The 25,754-nt window shown below is 42.6% G+C and overlaps 1 protein-coding gene across 2 annotated transcripts in view; it reads left to right on the top strand.

The window, feature by feature from the left end:
* Positions 1-535: 535 nt before the first annotated feature.
* Positions 536-25,754, top strand: part of FAM184B (family with sequence similarity 184 member B) — a 165,437-nt gene continuing 140,218 nt past the window's right edge. The window contains exon 1 of one of the 2 annotated variants that reach the window (XM_032333958.1): positions 536-1,541. In XM_032333958.1, coding sequence (XP_032189849.1) covers positions 1,395-1,541 — 147 coding nt within the window. In that variant the 5' untranslated portion in view covers positions 536-1,394. The remainder of the gene's footprint in view (positions 1,542-25,754) is intronic. The other variant, XM_032333960.1, reaches the window with a different exon arrangement.

Here is a 25,754-nt window from a genome sequence, read left to right as displayed (position 1 = left end):
GTATAGTCACCTGCAGTGTAGAGAATGGGATTGTGGTTTCTGAAACCCTTTGGAGCTTGCTTGCTTTATCAAGATGACTAAAACTCTTGATATAAAGCAGTCTGTAAAATGAAATATATTAAGCATGAAAATTGCTTATTATGTCGATGCTATTATTCACACGTTAGGAAAATCTGATCAGGGTGTTGTCACTTTGCCCCAAAGCCCACTGTTTGAACCCAGAGAAAGCGAGCCACAAATTTGGTCACTAACTCCTGCACTCAACAAGCAAAATAAAAATGCACAAACTCCTAATCCTGACAAGATTCTGGCTCCATCTGGCCCGTGGCCAAGAGCGTGGATATGGATGAATCACACTTCCCTTTCACTGAGCTCGGTTTACTTAGACTTTCAGCTCTGTTAGTCAACTACTCCATTCCTCTTTGCTTCCTCCTTTCCCACACCTGCTACCATCCTTTTGGCCTCTCTGATGACTTTTCCTCTGCGCTCCTACTGCTTCTTGTACTACGCGTTCCTCTCTTTCTCGTCCCAGATTTCTGTCACCAGCTCCTCTCAGCCACCCCTTTAGCTTCTTCCCTTTGTTCGGTGATCTCTGGCAATCCTCCCGCAACGTCCGGGCTCCTCCCCAAGATGGGGGAAGGGGGGTTGCTACCCGCAGTCCCTACTAGGGCCCACAGTGTGCACCCGGGTCCCGGTACCACGTCGCGTCCCCGCGACTAGCTCTTACCTCCCTTTCCCTCTCAAGACCCCCCGGCCGCAATCTTTGCCTTCAGCGCCGAGCTCTGAGGCTCCGGAGCCTGGGGCTGAGGGCGCTGGCTGGTCAAGGTGCCCTGTCCCTCGCCACCCGTCCACCCCGGAGAACATCAACAAGGGCCCCTTCCCAGACCGTGCTGCCGGCTGCCCGAGGCTGAAGCCGGCCCTAATTCTTCTTTGGCTTGGGGTGCCCACCACCGGCAGTCGCTGCTGAGTCGGGAGCTAGGAGCCACCCACGTGTCCAAGAGCGCGGCGCGGGGCCAGCGCAAACCTCTCCAAGGCCGGCGGCTTCTGGTCGCTGAAGCTCCACTGTTGCAGGCGAAATCCGCACCGGCCGGAGAGCGGCGCGCGGGTCGCGAGCCGCACGTGCGGATCCTCGGCGTCTCGCCGCAGGGTGCGGGTGTCCGCAGAGCCCGCGAGCCAGCGAGCGAGCGCCGGAGCAGGGAGGGTGGACTCGCGAACCGCCGAAAGGCCAACACCTCGGGGCGGCAGGGACCGCGCGGCGGTGCGGGCGGCGGGACTGCAGTGCCACCGCTCCGGAGAAAGCCCACACGCTCACAGGCCCGCGCGCGCACGCACGTGCACACCGCGGGCAGCGAGAACACGAGCGAGAACCCTTGAGTGTTGGACGCGTTATAGCCATGGCTTCTGTCCTCAACAGCAAAATTCACGCGTCCGGGACTTGCCAGGGCTCCAAAGCTGATGCCCGCGGTGGCGCCGACTGGAGAATGGACTGGGATCCCGACATGCACGTGAAAATGTGCAAGAAGATTGCCCAGCTCACCAAGGTAAGGTGAGGCGCTGCGGGCCGGCGAGCTGCGCGCCCTGGGTGGGGTGCCCAGGTTGGGGGAGAGCGGACGCGACCAGGGGAGGCCCAGGCTGAATCCGGGCAGAAACTTTGTCTGGGAGGCCAGTCGGTAAGGGAAGCCGTCCTAAACCTTACTGGTAAATTGACCTCCTGGAAGCACCTCTCTGGAGAGAGAGGATTCTTACCAAAGAAACTCCTACAGACTGCTTGCTGAGCAGGTGGTCTGTTCTCCCAAGGTGGGAAACAGTTGAATGGGTGCTAGTGTGAATTTTGTGTGTGTGTGCGCACCCACGCACGCGTGTGTTTTCCTTTGCCAGTTCTGCTCAAATGATCGTGTCTAGAATGTTGTGATTTTATTCATCGCTGTACTTTACAGCTGGGGAGGTCATGTGGACTCTGTTTAAACACTTGATTAATTTTTTCCTTCATTCAACAAATATTTGAGCCATTTGTTGAGTGCCGGCAGCTTGCCTAGCACCGTACTAAACCTGGAAGGCAGCCCAGGGGATTTACTATCAAACTGGGTGCAGATGTTGTAAGAGCATAAATGGGGAAGTGCACCATTCCCCCATTAATTATTGGATTACTAAAGACCTTGGGAGGTCAGCCAGCCCATCTTCCTACGTCCTCCCGGGGACAGTACTGAACCTCTCCAGGACCGGATGAAGACCACCAAGAAGATGCCACCTTGCCCTTGGTTAACCCTCTGCAGCTTCCCTATTAGGAGCTCCTTGTTGTAGGTTTCCCTCTTGTGCCTTGTGTATAGATGGAAACAAGATTCCATTCTTACACAAGGTTCCAGTGGGAGAATATAGCTGTTTGCCTTGGAGTTTCCTTTTGACATCATAATAAACTCCTGATACCATGACTGCTAGTGGAAGGGTCAGGTCCAGATTCTGTCCAGCAGTATATGGGACATGCTCTCTTCCCTGTCCTCCTCCAACCTCCCCATACCCTTTTTTTTTTTTTTGGTAGGTTCACAGGCTCTTTCCTATTTTGCCAGAGGGAAGGGAGTGCAGGGACTTGAAAATGGACACTAGATGCCTTCTCCTGCCCCTCCTATCAACTTCTCCACATTCTTGGCATATGAGCCTGTTTCCAAACAGTGATCTCTTTAGTCAAGGATTGAAAAAAGGGATTGGAGATACCCCTTGAGGGTTTGGCATGTGTGGCTGGCACCACTGATCTAATCTACATTTATCCAAATGTGACATCAACCCCTAAAAAATATTGATTCAAGGCTCTAGACACAGTATAAGCCATCTCTATCTTTAAAGAATCTAAAATGTTTTTGTAGACACAAGTTTGAAATATGGAAAGAAAACTCAGATGCTACTATATAATCAATTGCTAAGTTGGGTATTTCAAACTGTAAGTTCTATAGAAGTGGAAACAAAGGGTAAGTAATTATGGGCAGGAACATTTAGGGGAGATTTTTATCCCCTAAAGGGATGAACACTTTAATTCAGTTTGGATTTATAGAGTGCCTACTGTGTGCCAGGTGCTGTGCTGAATATTGATGGAATAAAACTGACTAAGACATCGTCCTTACCCCTGTGGATAACAAAAAGTTGAACAGATAATTTCAATACAATGTGGTAAGCATTCCACTCTGTAGTATTTATGGCACACCTATTAAGTGCCAAGCACTGAAGCTAACAGCAGTGGAGAAAACAGCATGATCCCTGGCACACAGTAGGCAGTGTTTCTTCAAAGGATAGTTTGCATTAGAAATCATAATGGATTCTTATTAGGTAGTGCCTCTCTATATGGTTTTTATGCTAATTGCTTAAATTAGACATTTTAATATTGATATCAATGTGCTACCTTTCTTTTGGCTAATGTTTGTGTGTCACATATTTTCCATCTCTTTAGACTGAATCTTTCAGTAAGTTGGTTGTATTTCTGCCAGGTGAATTTAATCTTTGTGCATTGATTGTGATTACTAATATATTGGGGCTTATTCTTCTATCATGTTTTATATTTCTGTGTGCTGTGCTTTTTCATTCTTCCTTTTCCTCTATCCCTGCCTTCTATTGAATTAGTAAAATGATCTATATTTCCTCATTTTCCACTGCTGATTTGAGGGCATTAGGCTTTATTTCTATTCTTCTCAGAACTGTCTTTTATTTTTCAACATATGTACTTAACTATAATTTTTTCTAACAAAGTTATGGTGTAATTCTTTCTTCCTGTAAAAGATTTTCTTTAGTTATTTAGTTATTTCGGAGAGAGAGCAAGAAGGGGAGGAGGAAGGGGCAGAGGGAGAGAGAATATCTCAAGCAGACTCCCCACTGAGCCTGGTTTTCCACCTGGGGCTCCATCTTAGGACCCTGAGATCATCACCCTGAAATCATGACCTGATCCGAGATCAAGAGTTAGGGGCTACACCTTCTGAGCCACCCAGGTGCCCCATTCCTGCAAAAGATTTTTGCATACTTTACCCATTTAACAGCCCTTTCCTTTTCCATCTTGCCATTGTTGTCTAGAACATTTGACATTTTTAAATTTGAAAATCATTTTTATGATCAAGTGTTAATTAAATTCACTGACATTTCATCACTTCTCACTATTTTTTTCTTGAATCCAAAGCCTTCTCTTTAGATTCACTTTTCTTCTAGCTGAAGTCTATTTCTTAGTAATTTTTGCTGTTGAGGTCTAGGTAGGGGAGGGAATTCTTTGTATATTTGAAACTGTCATTATTTTGCCCTCAGTGTTGGGTGATAATTTATTGGGTATAAAACTCTAGTGAACAGTTATTTTCCCAAAGCACAGTGATGAAAGTACTCCATTGTTTTCTGGCACTGGTTGTTGCTGGTGAAAGTTCTGCTGCTAGACTAAATTTCATTCCTTTGTGGTCAGTCTGCCTTTCCCTTGATAACATGTAATATTTGTGTTTGTTTTGTTTTGGTGTTCAGCACTTTCACCAGGACTTACTATATGTTAGTGTACTTTCTGTTGAGGACTGGTGTGCTCCCTTTAATTCTGGAAAATTATCAGTGATTTTCTCTTCAGATAATGTTTCTCTGTCATTGCCTACCTTTACTTTTCTGGAACTGCCATCAGGTCAGTGAGGAAGCCTCTTCATCTATACCCTGAAATGTGATTTAAAAAAATTTTTTTTGCTTCCATGTTGGATTCTGATAAATTCCTTAATTAAATCCTTCTGTTCACTAGTCCTCTAAATAAGTTGTTTAAGTTTTTTAACTTTTGTCAAAGTTTTTCCCGCCTTAAGTCTTAAGTCCTGTCAAGTTTTAGAATTTCAATAATTATATTTTTCATTTCTAAGATTACTTATTTCCTCTCTGATTTTAATAACTTTATTTATTGAAGTATAATTTATATATTATAAAATTCATCTATTTAGGTGTACGATTCAACATTTTTTAGTAAATGTTCAGAGTTATTACCTATAACTGTAATCCAGTTTAGGACATTCCATCCTAGAATAGGTTGCCCAGGATTGTATGTTATTTTTTAAAAAGATTTTATTTATTTGGGAGTGAGAGGGAGTGCACACATGAGTGTGTGTGGGGGGGTGCGGCTCAGAGGGAGAAGCAGATTTCCCGCTGAGCAGGGACCTCCTCCTCCCCGACATGCAGGGCTCTGTCCCAGGACTCTGGTATCATGACCTGAGCTGAAGGCAAGTGCTTAACCCACTGAGCCACCCAGGTGCCCCTGAATTGTATGTTATATTTATGTTTAACTTCTGAAGAAACAGCCAAACTGTTTTCCAAAGTGACTGTATCATTTTACATTGTTCAGCCTACTTTCCTAGGAAAACCCAATCCAACCCCATGCTCCCAGTTCTCGAGTTACAGTGAAGTACATTTCTTTGCTTACTCCACAATTCACTCACTTCCCTTCCTTTTTCTCTTTATGTTTACTCTCCTGAAATGTCTTCATTTCTAAAAGTTGAATTCTACTTATCTATTAAGTCTCACTTCCCCCCCAAAAAAGCCTTTGAAAAACCTAGCTTTTGAAATTAACCATGTATTCATTAATTATTAATTTTGCATTCATTATTCTCTCTTACATCTGTTTTTCCAGAAGTTTATACAATGCCTGGCACATGGTAGACTCTCAGTAAGCTTGTTAAATTTAAAGTTTCCTCCCACAGATTTGGTTAACACTTTTTTTGTGATATTTATCCATCTGGTATCATAGTTGATTTGTATATACACATACATATACATATGTATGTATTTGTACATATATATATGTCCCTTAAAAATCATAAACTTGGGGCACCTGGGTGGCTCAGTGGGTTAAGCCTCTGCCTTCAGCTCAGGTCATGATCCCAGGGTCCTGGGATTGAGCCCCGCATCGGGCTCTCTGCTCAGCAGGGAGCCTGCCTCCCCCTCCCTCTCTGCCAGCCTCTCTGCCTACTTGTGATCTTTGTCTGTCAAATAAATAATCTTTAAAAAAAATCATAAAAAAATAAATCATAAACTTGAATCTATTCACAATACTTTGCACCTGATAGACACTCAACATATGTTAAGATAGTAAATATTCATTCACATGGCTGTTCAAAGTCCAGGGTGCACATTAAAATCCCCTAGGTAGCTTTTAAAAATATACCAGTGAGACGACAACTAGATGGATCCCAGACTGAAGTCTCTTCTGGAGGGAAAAATGTGGCAAGGAGACAGTCAAGTCTATGGACAACTGGAATATGATGATAGGTAGATGAAAAGCATGCATGTCAATGTTAAATTTGCTGGAGTTGAAAATATACTTGTGGCTATGCAACAACATATCCTTATTCTGGGCTAGTGCACATTGAAATAGGTCTTACTTTTTTTTTTTTTTTTTTACAAAATTATTCATTTGAGACAGAGAGAGACAGAGAGCACACATGTATGCGAGGGGGGTGCAGGTTGGATAGAGGGGCAGAGGGAGAGGGAAAAAGAATCCCTAGAAGACTCCTCACTGAGCATGGAGCCCAGAGCCGGGCTCATTCTCACAACCCTGAGATCATGACCTGAGCCTAAATCAAGAGTTGGGACACTTAATTGACTGTACCACCCAGGCACCCCGAAATAGGTCCTCTTTTAAGAACATAAGTATGATGTCTTATTTTCAAAATATTTTATTTTATAAATAAAACATAGAAAGAGAGCAAATGGTAAAACAAATGGGACGAATGTGAGTCACTGGGGAGGCTCAGTAAAGGGTATGGGGATGTCCTTTGTACTGTTCTTTTCCTGGCAGTGTGTTTCTAAGCTTGAAATTGTTTCCAAAGCAATAATTAAAAACAAACGCAAAGCATGTAAGGCCCCAGGCCCCACCTGTGAAGGAAGGAGAGAACGGTAACAGGCACTGCTGCTTTCTGAGTCACTCAAGAACTCTTGATGTTTACTTGGGGTCAAGAACCACCATTTCAGAGCACTTGAAGGTTTAAATAGTAAAGTGGGCACAGAGGAGTCATTTGGGCCTACGAGGTTCCAAATTCATTCCCCACTAAAGCCTTTGGGAAGCTTTTGGTTCTGAAAGCATCGGGCAGGTTTGCCTAGCCCTGACCCTGGGCCTGTCAGGCCAGCCTCTGCTTTTTTCTTTCAGGGCTCCACATCCTCATACCCAGAAGGTTTGGTACCCTTCACACCCAGGGATTCTCTGATTCCAAATTTCAAGGAGGTATAGAATGTCTTGCTCCAAATAAAAGCTTTATATTAGAACAAGAAAATGAATGGGAGAGTTCCCTCTCCGTGAGCCATCTCTCAAACTGAAGGCTAACTCTCAGGACCTGGGACCACAAGCATGAAAACTGCATGCACATAGCACTCCCTCTCATGTCCCGATCAGAGGAAAAGCGCCCAGGAGACAAGGAGCGGTCTCGTTAGGTGCCAGAAGCTGCTAAGCTAAAAGTATAAGGAGTAGAATAACTCGACAGGACCCTCTCAGTCACCCTTTGAAAAGGATCTGTGCCAGTCTCTTGGAAGACCCTGCAATCAAGGGCTTGCAACTTCCACACATTAGTAATATCTTGTGATTTTTTTTAGTGTTTGTAATGCTTTCGTTTTGAGCTTTAAGGCTTTCTATTAGTTCCTCACCACTGTCTTTTATTATTTATTTATTTTATTAAGTATAATTACATCAGTATCAGGTGTACAGCATAATGATTCAGCAGTTCCACAGGTTGCACAAAGCCCCAAACAATAGTCACTGCATGATACATTATTACAAGACTACCTCCCTTATGTTATACTTTCATCCCCTTATCTGTTTTATTTAAAATTTATTTATTTGAGAGGGAGAGAAGAGACAACACAGTGGAGGGAAGACGGGCAGAGGAAGAGACTCAAGCAGATTCCCCACTGAGCGAGGAGCTTGACCTGGGACTTGAGCTCACCACCCTGAGCTCACCACCTGAGCCAAAACCAAGAGTCAGACTCATAGCTGACTGCAGCCTCCAGGCACCCATTGACTTATCTATTTTATAACTGGAAGTTTATAGCTCTTAATCTCCTTCACCTATCTCCCTAACTCTCTTCCTTTCTAGCAACTACCAGTTCGTTCTGTATATTTATGAGTCTTTCTGTATTGTTTGTTTGCTCATTTGTTTTGTTTTTTAGATTCTGCATATGAGTGAAATCACTGGGTATTTGTGTTTTTCTGTCTTATTCCACTTAGCATTGTACCCTCTAGATCCATCTGTGTTGTTGCAAATGGCAAGATTTCATTCTTTTTTGTAGTTGTGTAAAAGGCTTTGACATACTTACTCATCCTCTGTGTGCACAGCAGTTCTGCATAGCAAGAAGGGAAGCACCATCTCTAATCGAGGGAGGAAAAATCCAAGACCCAGGAGTGGGCCAGCGTTCTTGCCTGATGTTACATTAGTACGTATTGACAGAACCAGGGCTGGGTGTGTTTGTGGGGGGCGAGGTGATATTTCTACCCTGGTCATCCTTATGTTTCCATAACCTCTCCCAATCATTTTTACTACTTCTTCCCATGGAGGGAGAAAGGTGTGTCCAATTAGTGAAGCTGAGAGCAGGGATTGGGCAGAGCTCTTTCCTCAGCCTACCTTTTTCCTCATGGAGTAATCTGCTCATAGAGGCACACATTCTACTCTGTCTGCCAGGGCATCGATTTTTACATGATCTCACCCTACTCCAACGTCTACTAAGAGAGATGATATTGATGTGTGGGGGAGATAGTGAATGTTTATAGAGATTGAGTGGATGATACTGTTATGGGAATAGGTCCTGAGTATGATCAGAAAGATTAAGGAAAAACAATTATAATTTCTTTTTTTAAAGATTTTTTGTTTATTCATTTGAGAGAGAGAGAGAGCATGATCGGGGGGAGGGCCAAAGAGAGAGGGAGAAGCAGACTCCCTATCGAGCAGGGAGCCAGATGCAGGGCCTCCATCCCAGGAGCCTGGCATCATGACCTGAGGCGAAGGCAGATGCTTAACTGACTGAGCCACCCAGGTGCCCCAAAACAATTATAATTTCAATTCATAGTTATCTTTTCAACCAATTTAAACTTGATTAATTTCTAGAGGGCTACTTCTTACTCTTATTTATATTAGTAAATATAGATGAAAAATTAAATGAGAATAAACATGAAGACACCTGGAGCTAATGAACAATTTGGGGGTTTTCCTGGGACTGCCCTTCCTCCTGATCCTTACATGGTTGATATCAGCTAAAAGAGCATCTCTATTTAGAGAGCCTTTTCTAACCTTCCAATGCAAAGGGGCGTCGCGACTTTCCTCATCTCTAATCAGAAAAAATTAGGTCTTTCTTCCTCGGTGATTTGACAAAGGAGGTTTCACTAACTTAGTGTGGAGCATCTCACCCAGGGCTGTTTATATCATCGTCTTTATCAAGACGATAGATACTGGTTTCCCTTCCGTTTCTGAACTTGTAGAACTGCAGAGGGCCGGAGCTCTTGCCCAGTCGTCAAAACCAGCAATGGGACAAAGCTAGCCCTTCTCTGGGACGGAGAGGCAGTACCCCAAGGCAGTGGGAGTGATGCCTGTTAGCGACAGGCTGCCACTTCAGCCCTGTGTTTTCATGGCTTAAAGGTGTGGAAGTTTTATTGCACCAACTGACTCCTGTAGCTTCTCTGAAAATACCCTCCTGCTTGTTGGGGCTTGTTTGGGGACAGATGTTCAAGCAGTTCCATACCAGTTTGCTTTAGGATTCGAGATTGGAAAACTACAGATCTGTTTTAACAAGTCCGCTCCTTTGGAATCTTTCCATTTAATGATGTGATTCATGGTGTCAAGCTGGCTATCTCACAAAAATCTTTTTGCCATAAAACACTATGAGGTGCACTTGAAGTTGGATGTCTTTGAACCCTACCTGCTAAGATGCCTTCACTTTTGCATGACCCTTCTGGTGTCTGCATCCCTCCTTCTGCACAGCAGCCAGAATGACCTTAAACCTGAATCACACCCTCACACACTGTTGGTGGGGATATACCACATGGCAGCCGCTTTGGAAAACGGTCTGGCAGTTCCTCCGTTAAACAGTTGTCATATGAACCAGCAATTCCTGAGTCCTCAAGAGAAATTAAAACATACACCCACACAAAAACTCACATACAGTTTTCAGAGAAGCACTTTTCATGATAGCCCCCCAAATGGAAATAAGCTAAATGTCCATCAGTTGAGGAACAGATAAATAAAATGTGATACAGAGTACAAGACGGCGGGGAGGGGGGCACATAGTGGCTATGGGGTGCAGGGTTTCTTTTTTGGGGTAAAGAAAATATTCTAAAGTCAGTTGTAGTAAGGGGTACACAGCTCTGTGATTGTCCTTAAAGCCACTGACTTGTACTTTAACTGGGCAAGTTGTATGGTGTCAGAGTCGTATCCCGATAAAGCTGCTAAATTAAAGCAGACGAAAGAAATCCAAACCAAACAAACTGAACCCTATCTTCCTCCTACTTAAATGCAGTTCTGAAGCAAGTCCCAGCGACTTCACCCTGTAAACAAATAACAAATCAGCCCAACTCTGTTCCCCATTTCCACCTTCCCCTCTGCCCCTACCCCTGAGGAGCCTTGTGGCCCACCCTTGCCACCTCACATGGGGGCAAGAAAGAGCTTTGAAAATATAAACCAGAACATGGTCTTCTGTTTAAAACCCACCAGCAGCTTCCTTTTTCACTTGGAATAACATTTGTTCACCTAGAATAAATTCTCTGTCGTGGTCACCTGAGGTGGCCACTGTACATGTCTCAATGTCATCTCTCAGGCCACGATGGTCTTCTTTCGGGCCTTCAGATGTGCCCGGCTTGTGCTGCTCAGTGTCTTTGTTCTGTGGCTTCTTCTACCTGATCCTGACTTGGCTGACCGGGCTTGGCTCAGATGTCTCTTCAGACCAGGCCACCCTGTCTACCTGGACAGTGCTGCTGCCCAGCCCCTCTTGGAGGTCCCCTCAGCTCCATCTGCTATCATCATTTTTCCCTCTTGCTGTTTGTCGCTTTCTCTTCTCCGCAAAGGAAATTTCTGGAGGGCAAGGATTTCTGCCTGCTTTGTTCTCTCCTGCACCTCCACGGCCTGAAACAGTGCCTGGTTAGTGATGGGTGCCCACGAGTGTTCGTTGATGGGCTAAATGCATAAAACTCTTCCTGGACCTCCCTTTGCTCCTAGCTTAAAATATGAAAATTTAACCACAGCCTATATATATTTTTTGGGTAGCTTTTTTTCAAGGCCAGAACTCAGGGGGTGCTAATCTCTAATTTTCAGAGTGGTGTGGAGAACTGGTCTTATCTGACAAATAAGAGGACTTCCCCCATTCCCCCATGGCCAGCATCTCACTTAGTCCCTCCCAGTCCCTGACCACAGATACAGAGTCTGACCAATCTTGGTGCCTCCATTGATCAGATTTAAATTCCTTCAGGACATGAGAATTATAAAACAGCAATGAGCAATCATACACCATTTTAGAAAGCACATCCATTTTATAAAATTCAAAAATACAAGCAAAAAAAAAAAAAAAAGACTTTAAAGCATCCCCAAACCTGTAATAACTATAGTGATAAAATAACTGATAATAGTTTTGTATACCCTACTGTCTAATTCCCCATGCAAACATAGACCTATAATTTCTAAAAGTAGAGTTACATCATACATAACTATTGTGTTGCCTGGGTTTCTTTTTTAACCTTTCACAATAGACCTTGAGCTTGCCAATACAACTTTTCATGGTTGTGTTAGTATTCCACTGTATAAATATTGTATAACTTCCTTCATCTATGAAACATTTACTGAGCACCTGTTATGTGCCAGGTAAAACAGCTTATCTCATGGACCTTACAGGCAAGAGAAATAGAAAGAATGTGAACAAATACAATAGAAGCTGTTTTATTCAATGTCATTTGAGCATTTTGAAAAATGAAAACCACAAAGGAAAAAAACCTAACACATACATAACTTTGTTTTTTCTTTTAACTTAAAGGCCAACAAATTATGGCCCACAGGCTAAATCAACCCACTGCCCATTTTTGTATGGCTTATGAACCAGGAATGGTTTTTATCTTTTTAAGTGCTTGAAAAAAATTTAAAAATAAGAACAATATCTTGTGACATGTGAAAATTATATGAAATTCAAATGTAGTATCCAAAATAAAGTTTTGTTGGAACACAGCTACATACATTCATTTAGGGATTATCTAGGGTAGCTTTTGTTCAGCACAAAAGCAATGGCAGATTTGAATAGTTGGGATAGAGATTGACTAAAGCTTAAAATACTTACTATCTGGACCTTTACAGAAAAAAGCCTGAATACCCCAATTTAAAACATGTATATGAACACTTATTCACTAATCTTTTCCTGTGAGGCTCAGTTTTAATTCTTTGGGATGGCCTGCTATTTCGCTTTAAACTTTGTCTTATATAAATTACAGCCATAGTTGGAGTGACCTTCTATTTTATCACCCGAATTGGATACTTCTGAGAGTGAAAGGGGGCACTACGCTGGGGAAGGTACTGAAACAACAGGTGTAAACAGAGACTGTCCTAGATTGACCTGGATAGGTCGTCACCCTACCCATGATGCACTTGTCCTATTTCCTACACGCATCTGTTCTATTTCCCATAATTCATCTCTACTCTTTCTTATTTGGGTGTCTTAATGTGGAGAATTTAATCTAAATATTCTAGATTATTTTCTTTAGCAATTTTCTTGTATTGAGTCTGTCCAAAGCATTCAACTTAGTTTTCATAGGAACAGCTTAGTTTTTACATTCAGATATAACTGACTTAATATGATGTTAGGTTACATATTTCAGCAGCAAATACAACTGGCACAATGTGGTGACAGTGTGAGCAGAACTGCTGTGGTTTTCCAGAGAAAGGATGAAGAGTTATTAAGTTATCCACAAGTTCGAATGGAGACAGGTTAAGACAGCTTCTACTGTTTTTATACAGCAATTGAATTACAATTTTGATATGCTACCAAGGAAGAAGTATGAAAACATTGAACAGCCTAAGGAATCAAGGAAGTTTCCCTGAGATAAGCAGGGACTATTATTGGTGGACATTTTGGTTGATTCTGGTTTTTCATTATTGTAATAGTATTATGGACATTTTTTTTAGAGAGGGAGAAGGGGGCAGGGAAGGGGCAGAGAAAGAAACAAAGAAAGACTATACATATATATATATAGAGAGAGAGAGAGAGAGAGAGAGAGAAGAGAAAGAGAGAGAATGAGAGAGTACACAAAGGGAGAAGCAGAGGGAGAGGGACACACAGAATCTGTGCTGAACAGACAGCCCAACATGGGGTTTAGTTTCACAACCCTGAGATCTTGACCAAAATCAAGAGTCAGACATTTAACCGAATGAGCCACCCAAGCACACCTGTGATGGACATTCTTGAGATTGTATCACTTCACACTTGTTAGATTATTTTCTTCAGTTAAATTTCTCTGAGCAAAAGTCACTTTGTTACAAATAGACTCCTATGAAGGAATATCAGGAAGATTGGAAGGGAGACCTGGAGAGAGGAGAATTTGGTGATTAGTTGAAAAGAGTCTCATAGGCAAGGTGTTCTTACTTGCTAACTTCAAAGCTTGCCATTTTTTTAAAAAAGATTTATTTTTTTATTTTTAGAGAGAGAAAGAACATGTGCATGTGTGTGGAGGGGGAAGGGCTGGGGGAGAGGGAGAGAGAGAATCTCAAGCAGCCTCCACACTGAGCATGGAGCTCAATGCTAGGTTCAATCCCACGAACCTGAGATCATGACTTGAGCCGAAATCAAGAATCAGAAACTTAACTGCCTGAACCACCCAGGCATCCCCAAAGCTTGTCATTTTTAAAGGCAATTATTATAACTCTCTTCCTCTATAATCCAATTACTGGAACATTTCTGTGGAAACAGCACACTCATAGTGGCAGAGACAATGAATGGCGTATAGTAGTCCCGCTTTCTCCATGGTTTCAGTTACCTGGGGTCAACTACAGTCCAGAAACAGATGATCCTCCTGATATATTGTGATATGTAGGTCACAATGCCTATGTCATTCCCCTCATTTCATCTCAACACACAGCATTTTATCAGCTCATATCATCACAAGAAAAAGGGTGAGTATGATAAGGTATTTTGAGAAAGACCACATTCACATAACTTTCATTAGTATAACATTAAAATTGTTCTATCTTATTAGTAGCTCTTGTTAATCTCTTACTATGCCTAATTTATAAATAAAGACACATCATAGGTATGTACGTAGAGGAAAAAACATACAGTATGTACATGTAGATTTGGTACTATGTGGGAGTATTTGGATATATCCCCCACAGATAAGAGTGGGGGAGAGTAACTGTAATTACTTTCAAACTGCAGTGACATAATCACAGGCGCAGGTGGTAAGCTCTCATTCTTACTGCTTGACAGACTTATTTGAAATTAATCACTATGTTCTGATCCTTCAGAGTAAGAAGACACACTAGAAAATGCTCATAGGTTGCTCAAGTCTTCAGAGAAACAAGCAACCTTCTCAAAGCTTGGAGGTCCATTAGAACCAGTGGCACACCAGTGGTTCTCCCTGTCTTGTCCCTAGTCTCCTGAGAGAGTGTTTTTCTTAGCTATGGAATCTTCAGAACAGGAAGCAGAGACCTGCTGTTAAGTCATTGATGTCATCATCAAAATAGTATTCTTTTGAATACTAATACAGTCTTTTGAGGCAGAATGGTGGTAAAATCTTCCTGAAAAGTGACGCCCCTGCCTGCAGAGTCCTGAAGAGATACCATAATAACTTTTCCCCTTGAGCTTCAGGCTTTCATTTGGTTAAAAAGCAGGCCCAAGAGACTGTTGCTTAGTCTTTTACTGCTTCATGCCAATTGTGTACCTGGCAGATGCTGTCTTCTCTTGTTGGTAGCTGTGGTAGACACACATCCAAAAAAAAAAAAGGTCCCCTGATAGATATCAATTCCCTGGAATCTATGAATCTTACCTCGTGAGAAAAAGGGGTCTTTGCAGGTTCTGTTAAGCATCTTGAGATGAGATAGTCTTCCATTATCTGAATGAACCCTAAATGCAATGACAAGTGTCCTTAGACGAGAACAGCGAAGGGAGATCTGAGACCGAAGAGAAGATATGAAAGAGGTGAAGGCCATGTGAAGATGGAGGCAGAGCTTGGAGCAGTGGAGCCACCAGAACCTCAAAGAGGCCAAGGGTGGATGATTCTCCCCACGAACTTCAGAAGGGAGTGAGGCCTGAAGGCACCTTGACTTTGAACTTCCGACCTCCAGGCTATGAGAGAATCAAGTTCTGTTTTTGTCTTTTTAAAGGTTTATTCCTTGGGGCACCTGGGTGGCTCAGTGGGTTAAAGCCTCTGCCTTCGGCTCAGGCCATGATCTCAGGGTCCTGGGATCGAGCCCCGCATCGGGCTCTCTGCTCCGCAGGGAGCCTGCTTCCTCCTCTCTCTCTGCTTGCCTCTCTATGCTACTTGTGATCTCTGTCTGTCAAATGAATAAATAAAATCTTTAAAAAAAAAAAAAGAGTAAAGGTTTATTCCTTTATTTGAGAGAGAGAGAGAGAGAGAGTTGGGATGGGAAGGGACAGAGGAAGAGAATCTCAAGCAGACTCCCCGCTAGGGCTCAGTCCTATAACCCATGAGATCACGACCTGAGCTGAAGCCAAGAGTTGGAAGCTTAGCCCACTGAGCCACCCAGGTACCCCATCAAGGTCTGTTGTTTTAAACGAGTCTGTGGTGACTCGTTATGGCAGCCACAGAAAGCAAATACACCGGCTTTTTACAGTTCCTTCTTCCCCATTATTGACGGCTGCTTCGACCCTGCTGAGCCTCTCTCCTCTGATAACTGTCAGTGCTTTTCAACAAAAATTCAAACCAGCAAATGAAAACTTCTGGGTGGAGTCCAAGCAACTATGCATTTTGAAAACTCCACTGCTGGCTGTGACTTCAGCCTGACTGAAGCCACTGCCTCTGACCCAAGTGATTGGTTCTGGTCCCTGGTCAGGTCCTGGGCTGGCCCTGTCTAGTAGCAGAGAGATTTGAGTGTTTGTCTTATTTCCTGCACTTTTCTAAGAAGCTCTTTAGGCCTGTACTCCACAAATGTTGGTATTAAACACGAGTGGCCAGATCCTCCTGCAGCACTTCTATTCAGCCAGTCCATGGTGAGGCCTGAGAATATGCATTTTACTTTTAATATTTTATTTAAATTCAATTAATTTAATAATACACTCTGTGAGTGTATTATTAGTTTCAGGGGTAGAATTTAATGATCCATCAGTTGCATACAACACTCAGTGCTCATTATTTCAAGTGCCCTCCTCAATGCCCGTCACCCAATTACCCCATCCCCCACCCACCTGCCCTCCAGCAACCCTCTTTGTTTCCTGTAGTTAAGAGTCTCTTATGGTTTGTCTCCCTCTCTGTTTTTATCTTATTTTATTTTTCTGTCCCTTCCCCTATGTTTATTTGTTTTTTTTCTTAAATTCCACATATGAGGAACTCATATGATGTTTGTCTTTCTCTGGCTGACTTATTGCATTTAGTATAACACCCTTTAGTTCTGTCCATGTCATTGGCAAGATTTCATTCTTTTGGGTGGCTGAGTAATATCCCATTGTATATATAGACCACATCTTCTTTATCCATCCATCTGGCAATGGACTTCTGGGTTCTTCCCTTAATTTGGCTATTGTGGACATTGCTGCTGTAAGCATTGGTGTGCATGTGCACCTACAAATTACTATGTTTGTACCCTTTGGATAAATACCTAATAGTGCAATTGCTGGGTCATAGTGTAGGTCTCTAACTTTTTAAGGAACCTCCATTCTGTTTTCCAGAGTGGCTTTACCACCTTGCATTCCCCCCAAAGTGTAGGAGGATTCCCCTTTTCTCTGCAGCCTCCCCAACACCTGTCATCTCCCGAGTTGTTCATTATAGCCATTCTGACTGGTGTGAGGTGTTATCTCATTTTAAACCAGCTCAGGTGGGACGCCTGGGTAGCTCAGTCAGTTAAGCATCTGCCTTTGGCTCAGGTCATGATCTCAGGGTCTTGGGATTGAGCCCTGGGTCAGGCTCCGTGCTGGGCAGAAGCCTGCATCTCCCTCTCCCTCTGCTGCTCCCCCTGCTCGTGCTCTCTCACTCTCTCAAATAAATAAATAAATAAATAAATAGAAAGTAAAGCAGCTCAGGTGATGCTGCAGACCTCAGGTTGAGCAAGCCATTAAGATGATCAGGATTCTCTATTCTGTCTTCTTCATTTTTGAACTTTCAGCTGCTTCTAGCATAGTGTCCTGCTCTTGGTAATACTCAGTAATATGAGTTGGCTTACTTTGAACTGTTAAACCCTCAGGACCAGGACTTCCTGTTATACATTTTTTATATATCTTCAGTGCCTCCATGAGCGTCAGGACTCAGGGATTTGGAGAGTGGATGTTGCCTCATATGAAAGTTCCCTTTGCTATTATTAAAACTGCCACCTACAAGCCTGGAGTTGCCTGCCTCTTTCTTTGTTCTGTCCTCGTGTTGTGCTCAGTCTCACAAATGGACACTGACCAATTACAGGTTTTGAAGGAGCGACAGATATTAATCTGCCTGGTTGACCCATGAGTCTTGGTCTAATTTTGCACTCCGCTGACGATTTGGTTATGATGAGGATGACAGAAACATTTGGGGTGACATCAGAATCAGGGGCCTACAGATAGGATGTTGGGAGGTGGGTAGCATGGGGATGGTTAAGGGTGATGCCCTGATATTTTGAAGATGGTTTGTCTAGATCATAGTTTTGGTTAGGCCAAACTAGTGCCAAGACAATGAGAAAGAACCTGTTTTCTGAATTTTTGTTCATCTTCTTGCCAGGGTACTCTGCCCTTGAGAAGCATGCCCCTGAAGCTTCTGCCTTTTTTTTTTTTTCTTTTTTTTTGCACTTGCAAGCTCATTAATGGCATTTTCCCAGATACCCAGAAATAGAAAATTCCATTAAAAGGCTTATCATTAAACACAATACAGCTCTTTATGTGGGAGAAGGGTAGCCTCTGAATACGAGTCCATTAGGGCTGTGGGCTGGAAAAAATGGGTCAGCTTTCTTTTAAAGGAGAAATTAATACAGCAGGCAAGAGCCAGCAATACCGCCGACATTCATCTAGCAAAGCTTTTCCTCTTCCTGCTGCCAAAGCATGCCTGTCCAGACTTGCTATTCCTGTCCTCAGCCTCCTGGAGCAGGGCCCATTTGTCCTAAGGAAACCTATCAAATTATCTGGCGACCGCCTAAATAAATATGAGAGGGGAGATTAGAAGTGGGTATATGGGGGTGTGTGTGTGTGTGTCTGTGTGTTCACACATAGCAATACCTAACAATGTGAAATGCATTGCCTGTGTCCATGAGGTGTGTCTTGTTTGCTTATTTGTGAGAGCAGGGGCAGGCCAGAATGGTTTTGTTTATTTTCATATTTGGTTGACCTTGACGTTTCACCTCTCCAGAGCTTCAAAACCTCATCTACAAACTTGGTATTTTTGCCCATTCCCCATTTCCTCCATTGAACTGTTGCTAGATTCAGGTGAGAATGTATTTATGGATTCTCTTTTTTAAAGATTTTATTTATTCTTTGAGAGAGAGAGAATGAGAAAGACAAAGAGAGAGAGAGCATGAGAGAGGGGGAGGGTCAGAGGGAGAAAGGTGCAGGGAGTGAGATGTGGGCACTCCATCCTGGGACTCCAGGATCATGACATGAGCCAAAGGCAGTCACTTAACCAACTGAGCCACCCAGTGCCCTGTATATATGAATTCTTTACAAACCAAGCATGCTATGAAATCCTGAGCTGTTTGGGGGGGTGCGATGTGATGGAGGGAAAGAGCCCTAGTCAGCCAGTCCGGGATTCACATCCCTTGGTGCCATGGAGCGTCTGAGCCTTAGAAAGTTACCTAACAATTCCTTAGATTCTTCACCTGACAATATTGGAAGCAATACCTACCTTGATGTGTACAGAAATGACATAGCGAGTAGATTAAAAACACAGCAGCAGGGTATGTGCTTTGGTGAGTGCTGTGAAGTGTGTAAACCTGGTGATTCACAGACCTGTACCCCTGGGGATAAAAACATATGTTTATAAAAAATAAAAAATTAAAAAAAAAAAAAACCACAGCAGCAAATGGCTGAAGATTTTCTTGAGTTGACTTTAAGAACCTAGATGCCTGATCTCCAACTTTGATCTCCTTGCTGAGCTCTGATACTATGCAATGTAACACTTCTCCCAACACTGCAGGCAAGTTTGCCACCCCCACCCCGCCCCCATCCAGGTGGTTCTGGAGAGACTAAAAGCGTCTAGGTGGTGTCCACCACTTGGCAATGTCTGCAGAAGCAAGACAGGACACCAGGGCTGTGAGTAATCCCTAAAGGGAATGAGTCCAGTGTCAGCAGGATGTGGAGCTAGCAAGAACCCAGAGAAACAGAAGTCAGGGCCCCGAAACCCCAAAGATGGCTAGTGCTGAGATTCCCACTCTACGTCGAATGAGGTTTCAAGTCACATTTCCTTTGACTCTCAGTGATACGATAGGAGCCTCCAGCTGATGTCAGACTTATAACTGCCTCTGAGAAAAGATAAGCTGAGTTTCAGGTGTGTTATCTTTTCTACCCAGTGTGGGGGAGGGGGGGCATTCTCTTTTATTCCCATTGGTTTTAAGCTTATTCAGCTTTTTAACCCCTTAAATCAGGTGAGCCATCCAAAGAGAGACAGTGAAGTCCAACACCATGATTTACATGCTACTGTAGAGGACCATAGGACGGGGAGGCTTGTGGTGACCCTTGAGCAGTGTGCAGTTGTCACTCAGGCTTCCCTCCCGCCGAGTGCATCTAACAGCCTGCAAGAAGCTTATTTATTGCACCTTTCACTTTACGGTAGCAACACCCTCACTTACGCAATAAAGATGACAAGTCACCCTTCCACAGATGCCTCACTAGAGGTCAAAATCATCTCTTCCTCTTTCCTTGGAAAAAATTGCACCTGTCACATTTCTGAAACAGATACAAAAACCTGGTGCTGAAAAAAAAGTCATCTAAATTACCTTCTCAACAACATACAGGTCCCGGGCTATTGCTACAGGGAGGTAGGCAGTTAGCTACGTGGTTGGCTGGGTCCAGGATGCATGAGCCCACAGTGAAATCAATTATGGGCTATTGGAAATTTCATCCAAATATACTGCAGGCTGCACAGGTGAATACGTAGGCTAAGTTCCTTTTAAAGTGACTTATTTTGGAGTGGCTGGGTGGCTTAGTCAGTTAAGAGTCCGACTCTTGATTTCAGCTCAAGTCATGATTTCACGGTTGTGGGATTAAACACCACCACCACTTCCACCCTGCCCTGGGGTCTGGCTCCATGCTCAGCAGGGATTCTGCTTGAGATTCTCTCTCTCCCTCTCCTTCTGCCCCTCCTGCTGCTCATGGGCTCTCGCTCTCTCAAAATAAATAAATATTTTTTTTCGAAAAGTGGCTTATTTTTAGACAAAATGCACAATTAAATTAGTACATAACAAATGGAGGCAAGTTTTATTTATTTATTTTTAAAAGATGTTATTTATTTGAGAGAGAGAGCCCAAGCAGAAGAGGGAGGGGCAGAGGCAGAGGGAGAAGCAGAAGCAGACTCCCCAATGAGCAGGGAGCCTGACATGGATCTCAGTCCCAGGACCCTGGGATCATGACCTGAACCAAAGGCAGATGCTTAACCCACATCTAGGCACCTGGACACAAGTTTTAGTCCCGCACATTTCTTCAGTTGGAAATAACCAAGAGATAATTTAGTTACTGGCCCAGTTCACACATGCTAGACTAGACTGGCTAAGAGGCTTCTCTGAGGTCACACTGCTAATTAGTAGGAGTTGGGGGGGTCATTAGTAGTTGGGGGGTCATTAATTTTGTTTTTGGCATGAGTTTGGAGGTCCCATGAAGTGAAGATGCCAGGGAGGCAGCTGGGTATTTTTATTGGTCCTTTAAGAAGTGAGTTACAGATTTGAGGATGAACATTGTTGAACACCTTACTCACATGTATTTCACACATATTTCAACCCTTGTTTCTTCTTAGTAGGAAATGGCATTTAGAGACTACAAATCTATATACTGAGGGCACTCATTGCAACTAGGTCATTCACTGAATCTAGGTCTTTCTATGCACATATATAAGATACACACTTTTCTAAATATAAATTACTTCACGAGTTCATATTGATACTTTTAATTCAAGTTGAGGTGTAAAGGGTTCTTAATTCAACCTTGATGATTTTATATCTGTAGGTCTCATGAACCTACAGAAGCCTAAGTTGCATCAAGCTATTTGAGAGTCATGGTTCCTTGCATTGTTACAGACCTAAGTCAGTTCACAGGCCTGGAGCTCCTTGAATGTAGGAAGGTCAGGTGCCCCTTAAGAAAGAACTCATGGTACTGACACCCTGGGTACTGAGTCTTCCAACTTTTTCCAAGAGGAGCTGTGAGGTAAGTGTACCAGCACAGCTGTGCCCTAGAGAAAGTTGGATACCTAGAACTTTGGGGATTATTGGGCATTGACTCTGAGAAAACTGAAACAGAGATGCTAAATAATCTTCCCCAAAGTATACAACTAGAAAGTTATAGAACCAGAGCTCGGCCCCATTTTATACTATTAATTACTGTTCCTACAAACTCTCCTGTACCCACCACCATAGGACTAGGATCTATCCTCATTGCCGACCTCTATGAAACACTCAGGGATCATACATGTTGCTGCCCCACATCCTGCATTGGCTCCCCATGGCCATTAGAATAAACAAGGTCATCCGTGATCTGCCTTTTTTTTTTTTTTTTTTTTTTTCCCTTCCAACTTCATCTTGTACTTCCTGGCCCTGCTGCATGCACAGAACATGACAGATGATGTAGAGATTTGCAAACACACTATTTTCTTCCACCTCTCCTCATGTTTGCACATGTTGTTCCCTCCACTTGGAATGTTCATTCTACCTCAGAACTTTGCAAGATCATGTGCAGGTGGCTTTGTGAGGCCTTTGTGAATCACCCACAGACAGCAGCCCCCTCCCACCTTGAAACTATCATACATGGCCCTCTCCTCCATGACAGTGTCATGCACAAAACATCCCACTTGTAGCTACTTATGGTACAAGGGTCCATGAGCAACTGCAGGGCAGTGTCCATGGCTTGTGATCATTGAAGAGATGAGCCTCTCATACAGAATTAGAAATCTCATGAGTCTGCAGCAAATATTTGCTGAATTAATGAATAAATGAATAAACTCAAAGGGAAGCTGTGGCCTGATTGTAATGGGCCTTGAATACCCTGCTGAATAGTTTGCTTTCAAGCCAACCATCCAGATGGCTCTCCAGCCAATTAACGGTCAAAATAACTTCTATTTGTTTTCTTGAATGCACAGATATATAAAAAAATAAAAATGACAAATTACTCCACAGTTCAGATAATTAATATGATCCATTTTTAAAAATACACAAGAGCAGACAATTTATACAATGCAGAGAGGTAGAAAATGAAAAATAAGTTCTGCTCATGAATCTATTAGGAGTTTCTTGTGTTTTCTTCTGTGAAAATAAAATTTATACCTACACTACCATGTTGTTTAGCTGTATATGTAAATGCCTACACATCTATATATATCTATTTTTATGCATATCTCTTTTTTAAAATCTTACACAAAGGCTCATATTATATAAACTGCTATTACTATCTAAAGATTATATTAACATTATTCCATTATATTAGTTATACTAACACATACTGGAGACTTTTCCATTCTGCACGTTTAATTCCAGGCTAGCCTATTTAACATCTGCAGAATGTCCATAATTCATTATCTGGTTTTCCTTGGGCATCCTAGTTGTTTCCTTTGTTGTTGTTGTTGCTTTTCCTTCCAGATGATACTGTAGTAAACATTCCTTTTTTTTTTAAGATCTTATTTAGTTATTTGATAGACAGAGATCACAAGTAGGCAGAGAGACAGCAGGGGTGGGGGAAAGCAGGCTCCCCACCGAGCAGAGAGCCTGATGTGGAGCTCAATCCCAGGAGCCTGAGATCATGACCTGAGCCGTAGTCAGGGGCTTTAACCCACTGAGCCACCCAGGCACCAATGTAGTAAACATACTTGACATACATCATGGTACCCATAACGTAAATTCCTAATAGTGGAGGGTGCCTGGGTGGCTTAGTGGGTTAAGCCTCTGCCTTCTGCTCAGGTCATGATCTCAGGGTCCTGGGATCAAGCTCTGCATCTGCTTCTCTGCTCAGCAGGGAGACTGCTTCCCCCTCTTTCTCTGCCTGCCTCTCTGCCTACTTATGGTCTCTATGTGTGTGTCAAAAAAAAAAAAAAAAAAAAATTCCTAACAGCGGAAATGCTGGATCAAAGGGCACTTTCATTGGAAATTGTGGGAAATAATATTGCTTCGGTGCCCTCACCCCCCAGAAAGGTTGTGTTGATACGTAAACTCTCATCCACATGTGGGAGAAGCCTACTTCCCCCGACCTGTACCAACAATCTCATGAAACCTTTTCCTCTGCTCAGATGATATTAAAACAAAAAACTAATGTACTTGTTTAGGTTATCCTTTTAAAGATTTTGAGTGAGTTTGAGCATTCATTGATTTACCTTTATTTTTCTTTAAACTATGTAGGTCTCTTATCTGTGCTTCTATTGGGTTCTATATATTTTTTTTAAGATTTTATTTATCTATTTGAGGAAGAGAGTGAGTGAGAGAGCACAAGTCAGGGGAGGGTCAGAGGAAGAGGGAGGAGCAAACTCTTTGTTGAGCTGGGACCCCAAAGTGGAGCTCCATCCCAGGACCCTGGATCATTATTTGAGTTGAAGGCAATGCTTAACTGACTGAGCCACCCAGTTATCCTAGGTTCTACATTCTTAAGATTTATACAAGCTTTTGTTAAATCACATATTGGTTTTTTTGTCATATTTGTTAAAAACATTTTTCTGTTACTCTTGTCTTTTGACATATTTATAATTTTCCCACATAGAAGTTTAAAGTTTACTGAATTTAAAATGAACTGGAATATGTCCATATTCTTCTTAATGGCTTCTGGGTTTTATGTTCTGGTTGTGTATTGGTTAGGATACTACTAGGGCAATCAACAGAAAAGCTACCCAAACACAGTTTAAAGGATTAAAAAATTAATTTTCTTCTTTAACAGAAAGTCCCAAAGTAGGGAAGACTTTGGGGTATGTTGATGGAATTGCTCAACAGTATCATCAAGACCTGAGATCCTTTCTGTTCTTGCTCTGACATTGTAGTGTGGACACCATTCTGAGACTGGCCTCCCCTCCCGTCCTAGGACAACGGCTAGCACCTTGTTCTTAGTCAGTGAGAGAGTAAAACCTCTTTACCCATATTATGGAAAATTAGTTTCTCACTTTCTTGATTGGACCAATGAATTAGATCCCAAGACCATTCTGGATCAATAACCATCGCTAGAGGACCAGTCAAGACCTATTGATACAGTGGAAGTGGGCATGTGGTCCGCTTCCTCTGAGTCACCCAGACTGCACTGGGGAGGAGTGGCTGCATGAATATAATCAGGGTCCTGTTAAGAAAGAAGAAGCAGAGATGGGAGTGATTCAGGAAGAGGCCATGAGCCATGGAACATAGGTGACCTCAAGAAGCTGAAGAGGCAAAGAAACAGTTATGCCTAGAGTCCCCAGAAGGAGTGCAGCCCTGCTGACACCTTGATTTTAGGTCTTCTGACTGCCCAAATTGTGAGATAATAAATTTGCATCATTGTAAGCTACGAAATTCAGCAAAAGGAAAATGCAGTAGGTAAGTAACAGGTTAGAAAGGCTTTTACCCTTCTCCAACATTATAAATTAATGGTACATAATATATAAAATAAATATAAATGAATCCACAGTTTCTCCTAATGCTCATATGGTTTTATTCTTTATATCTGAATTGTTACTCAATCTGGAATTAATTTTGATATAAAGGGTGAAGTGGGGAATCCAACTTAATTCTTCTTCAAATGTTTAACAAATTACCCTGCACCATTTATTGAATAATGTCCTCTTTACCATGAATTTGGCAATCAGGACTCTCTCTTCCGTTCTTTTTTTATTTTTTTATTTATTTATTTTTTTAATTTTTTATTTTTTATAAACATATGTTTTTATCCCCAGGGGTACAGGTCTGTGAATCACCAGGTTTACACACTTCACAGCACTCACCAAAGCACATACCCTCCCCAATGTCCATAATCCCATTTATTTTTTAAATTTATTTTCAGTGTACCAGAATTCATTGTTTATGTACCACAGCCAGTTCTCCATGAAATACATGCCCTCCATAATACCCACCACCAGGCTCACCCAACCTCCCACCCCCTGCTCCTCCAAAACCCTCTGATTGTTTTTCAGAGTCCACAGTCTTTCATAGTTCATCTCCCCCTCCAATTTCCCCCAACTCCCTTCTCCTCTCCATCTCCCCATGTCCTCTGTGTTATTCCTTATGCTCCACAAATAAGTGAAACCATACAATAATTGAGCCTCTCTGCTTGACTTATTTCACTCAGCACAATCTCTTACAGTCCCGTCCATGTTGATGCAAAAGTTGGGTATTCATCCTTTCTGATGGAGACATAATACTCCATTGTATATATGGACCATGTCTTCCTTATCCATTTATCTGTTGAAGGGCATTTTGGTTCTTTCCAGTTTGGAGACTGTGGCCATTGCTGCTATGAACATTGGGGTACAGATGGCCTTTTTTTTTTTT

Source organism: Mustela erminea, chromosome 2, assembly GCF_009829155.1.
Source record: "Mustela erminea isolate mMusErm1 chromosome 2, mMusErm1.Pri, whole genome shotgun sequence".
Classification (NCBI taxonomy): domain Eukaryota; kingdom Metazoa; phylum Chordata; class Mammalia; order Carnivora; family Mustelidae; genus Mustela; species Mustela erminea.
The sequence above is the reverse complement of the archived record's forward strand: the minus strand, read 5'-3'. Positions and strand labels throughout refer to the sequence as shown.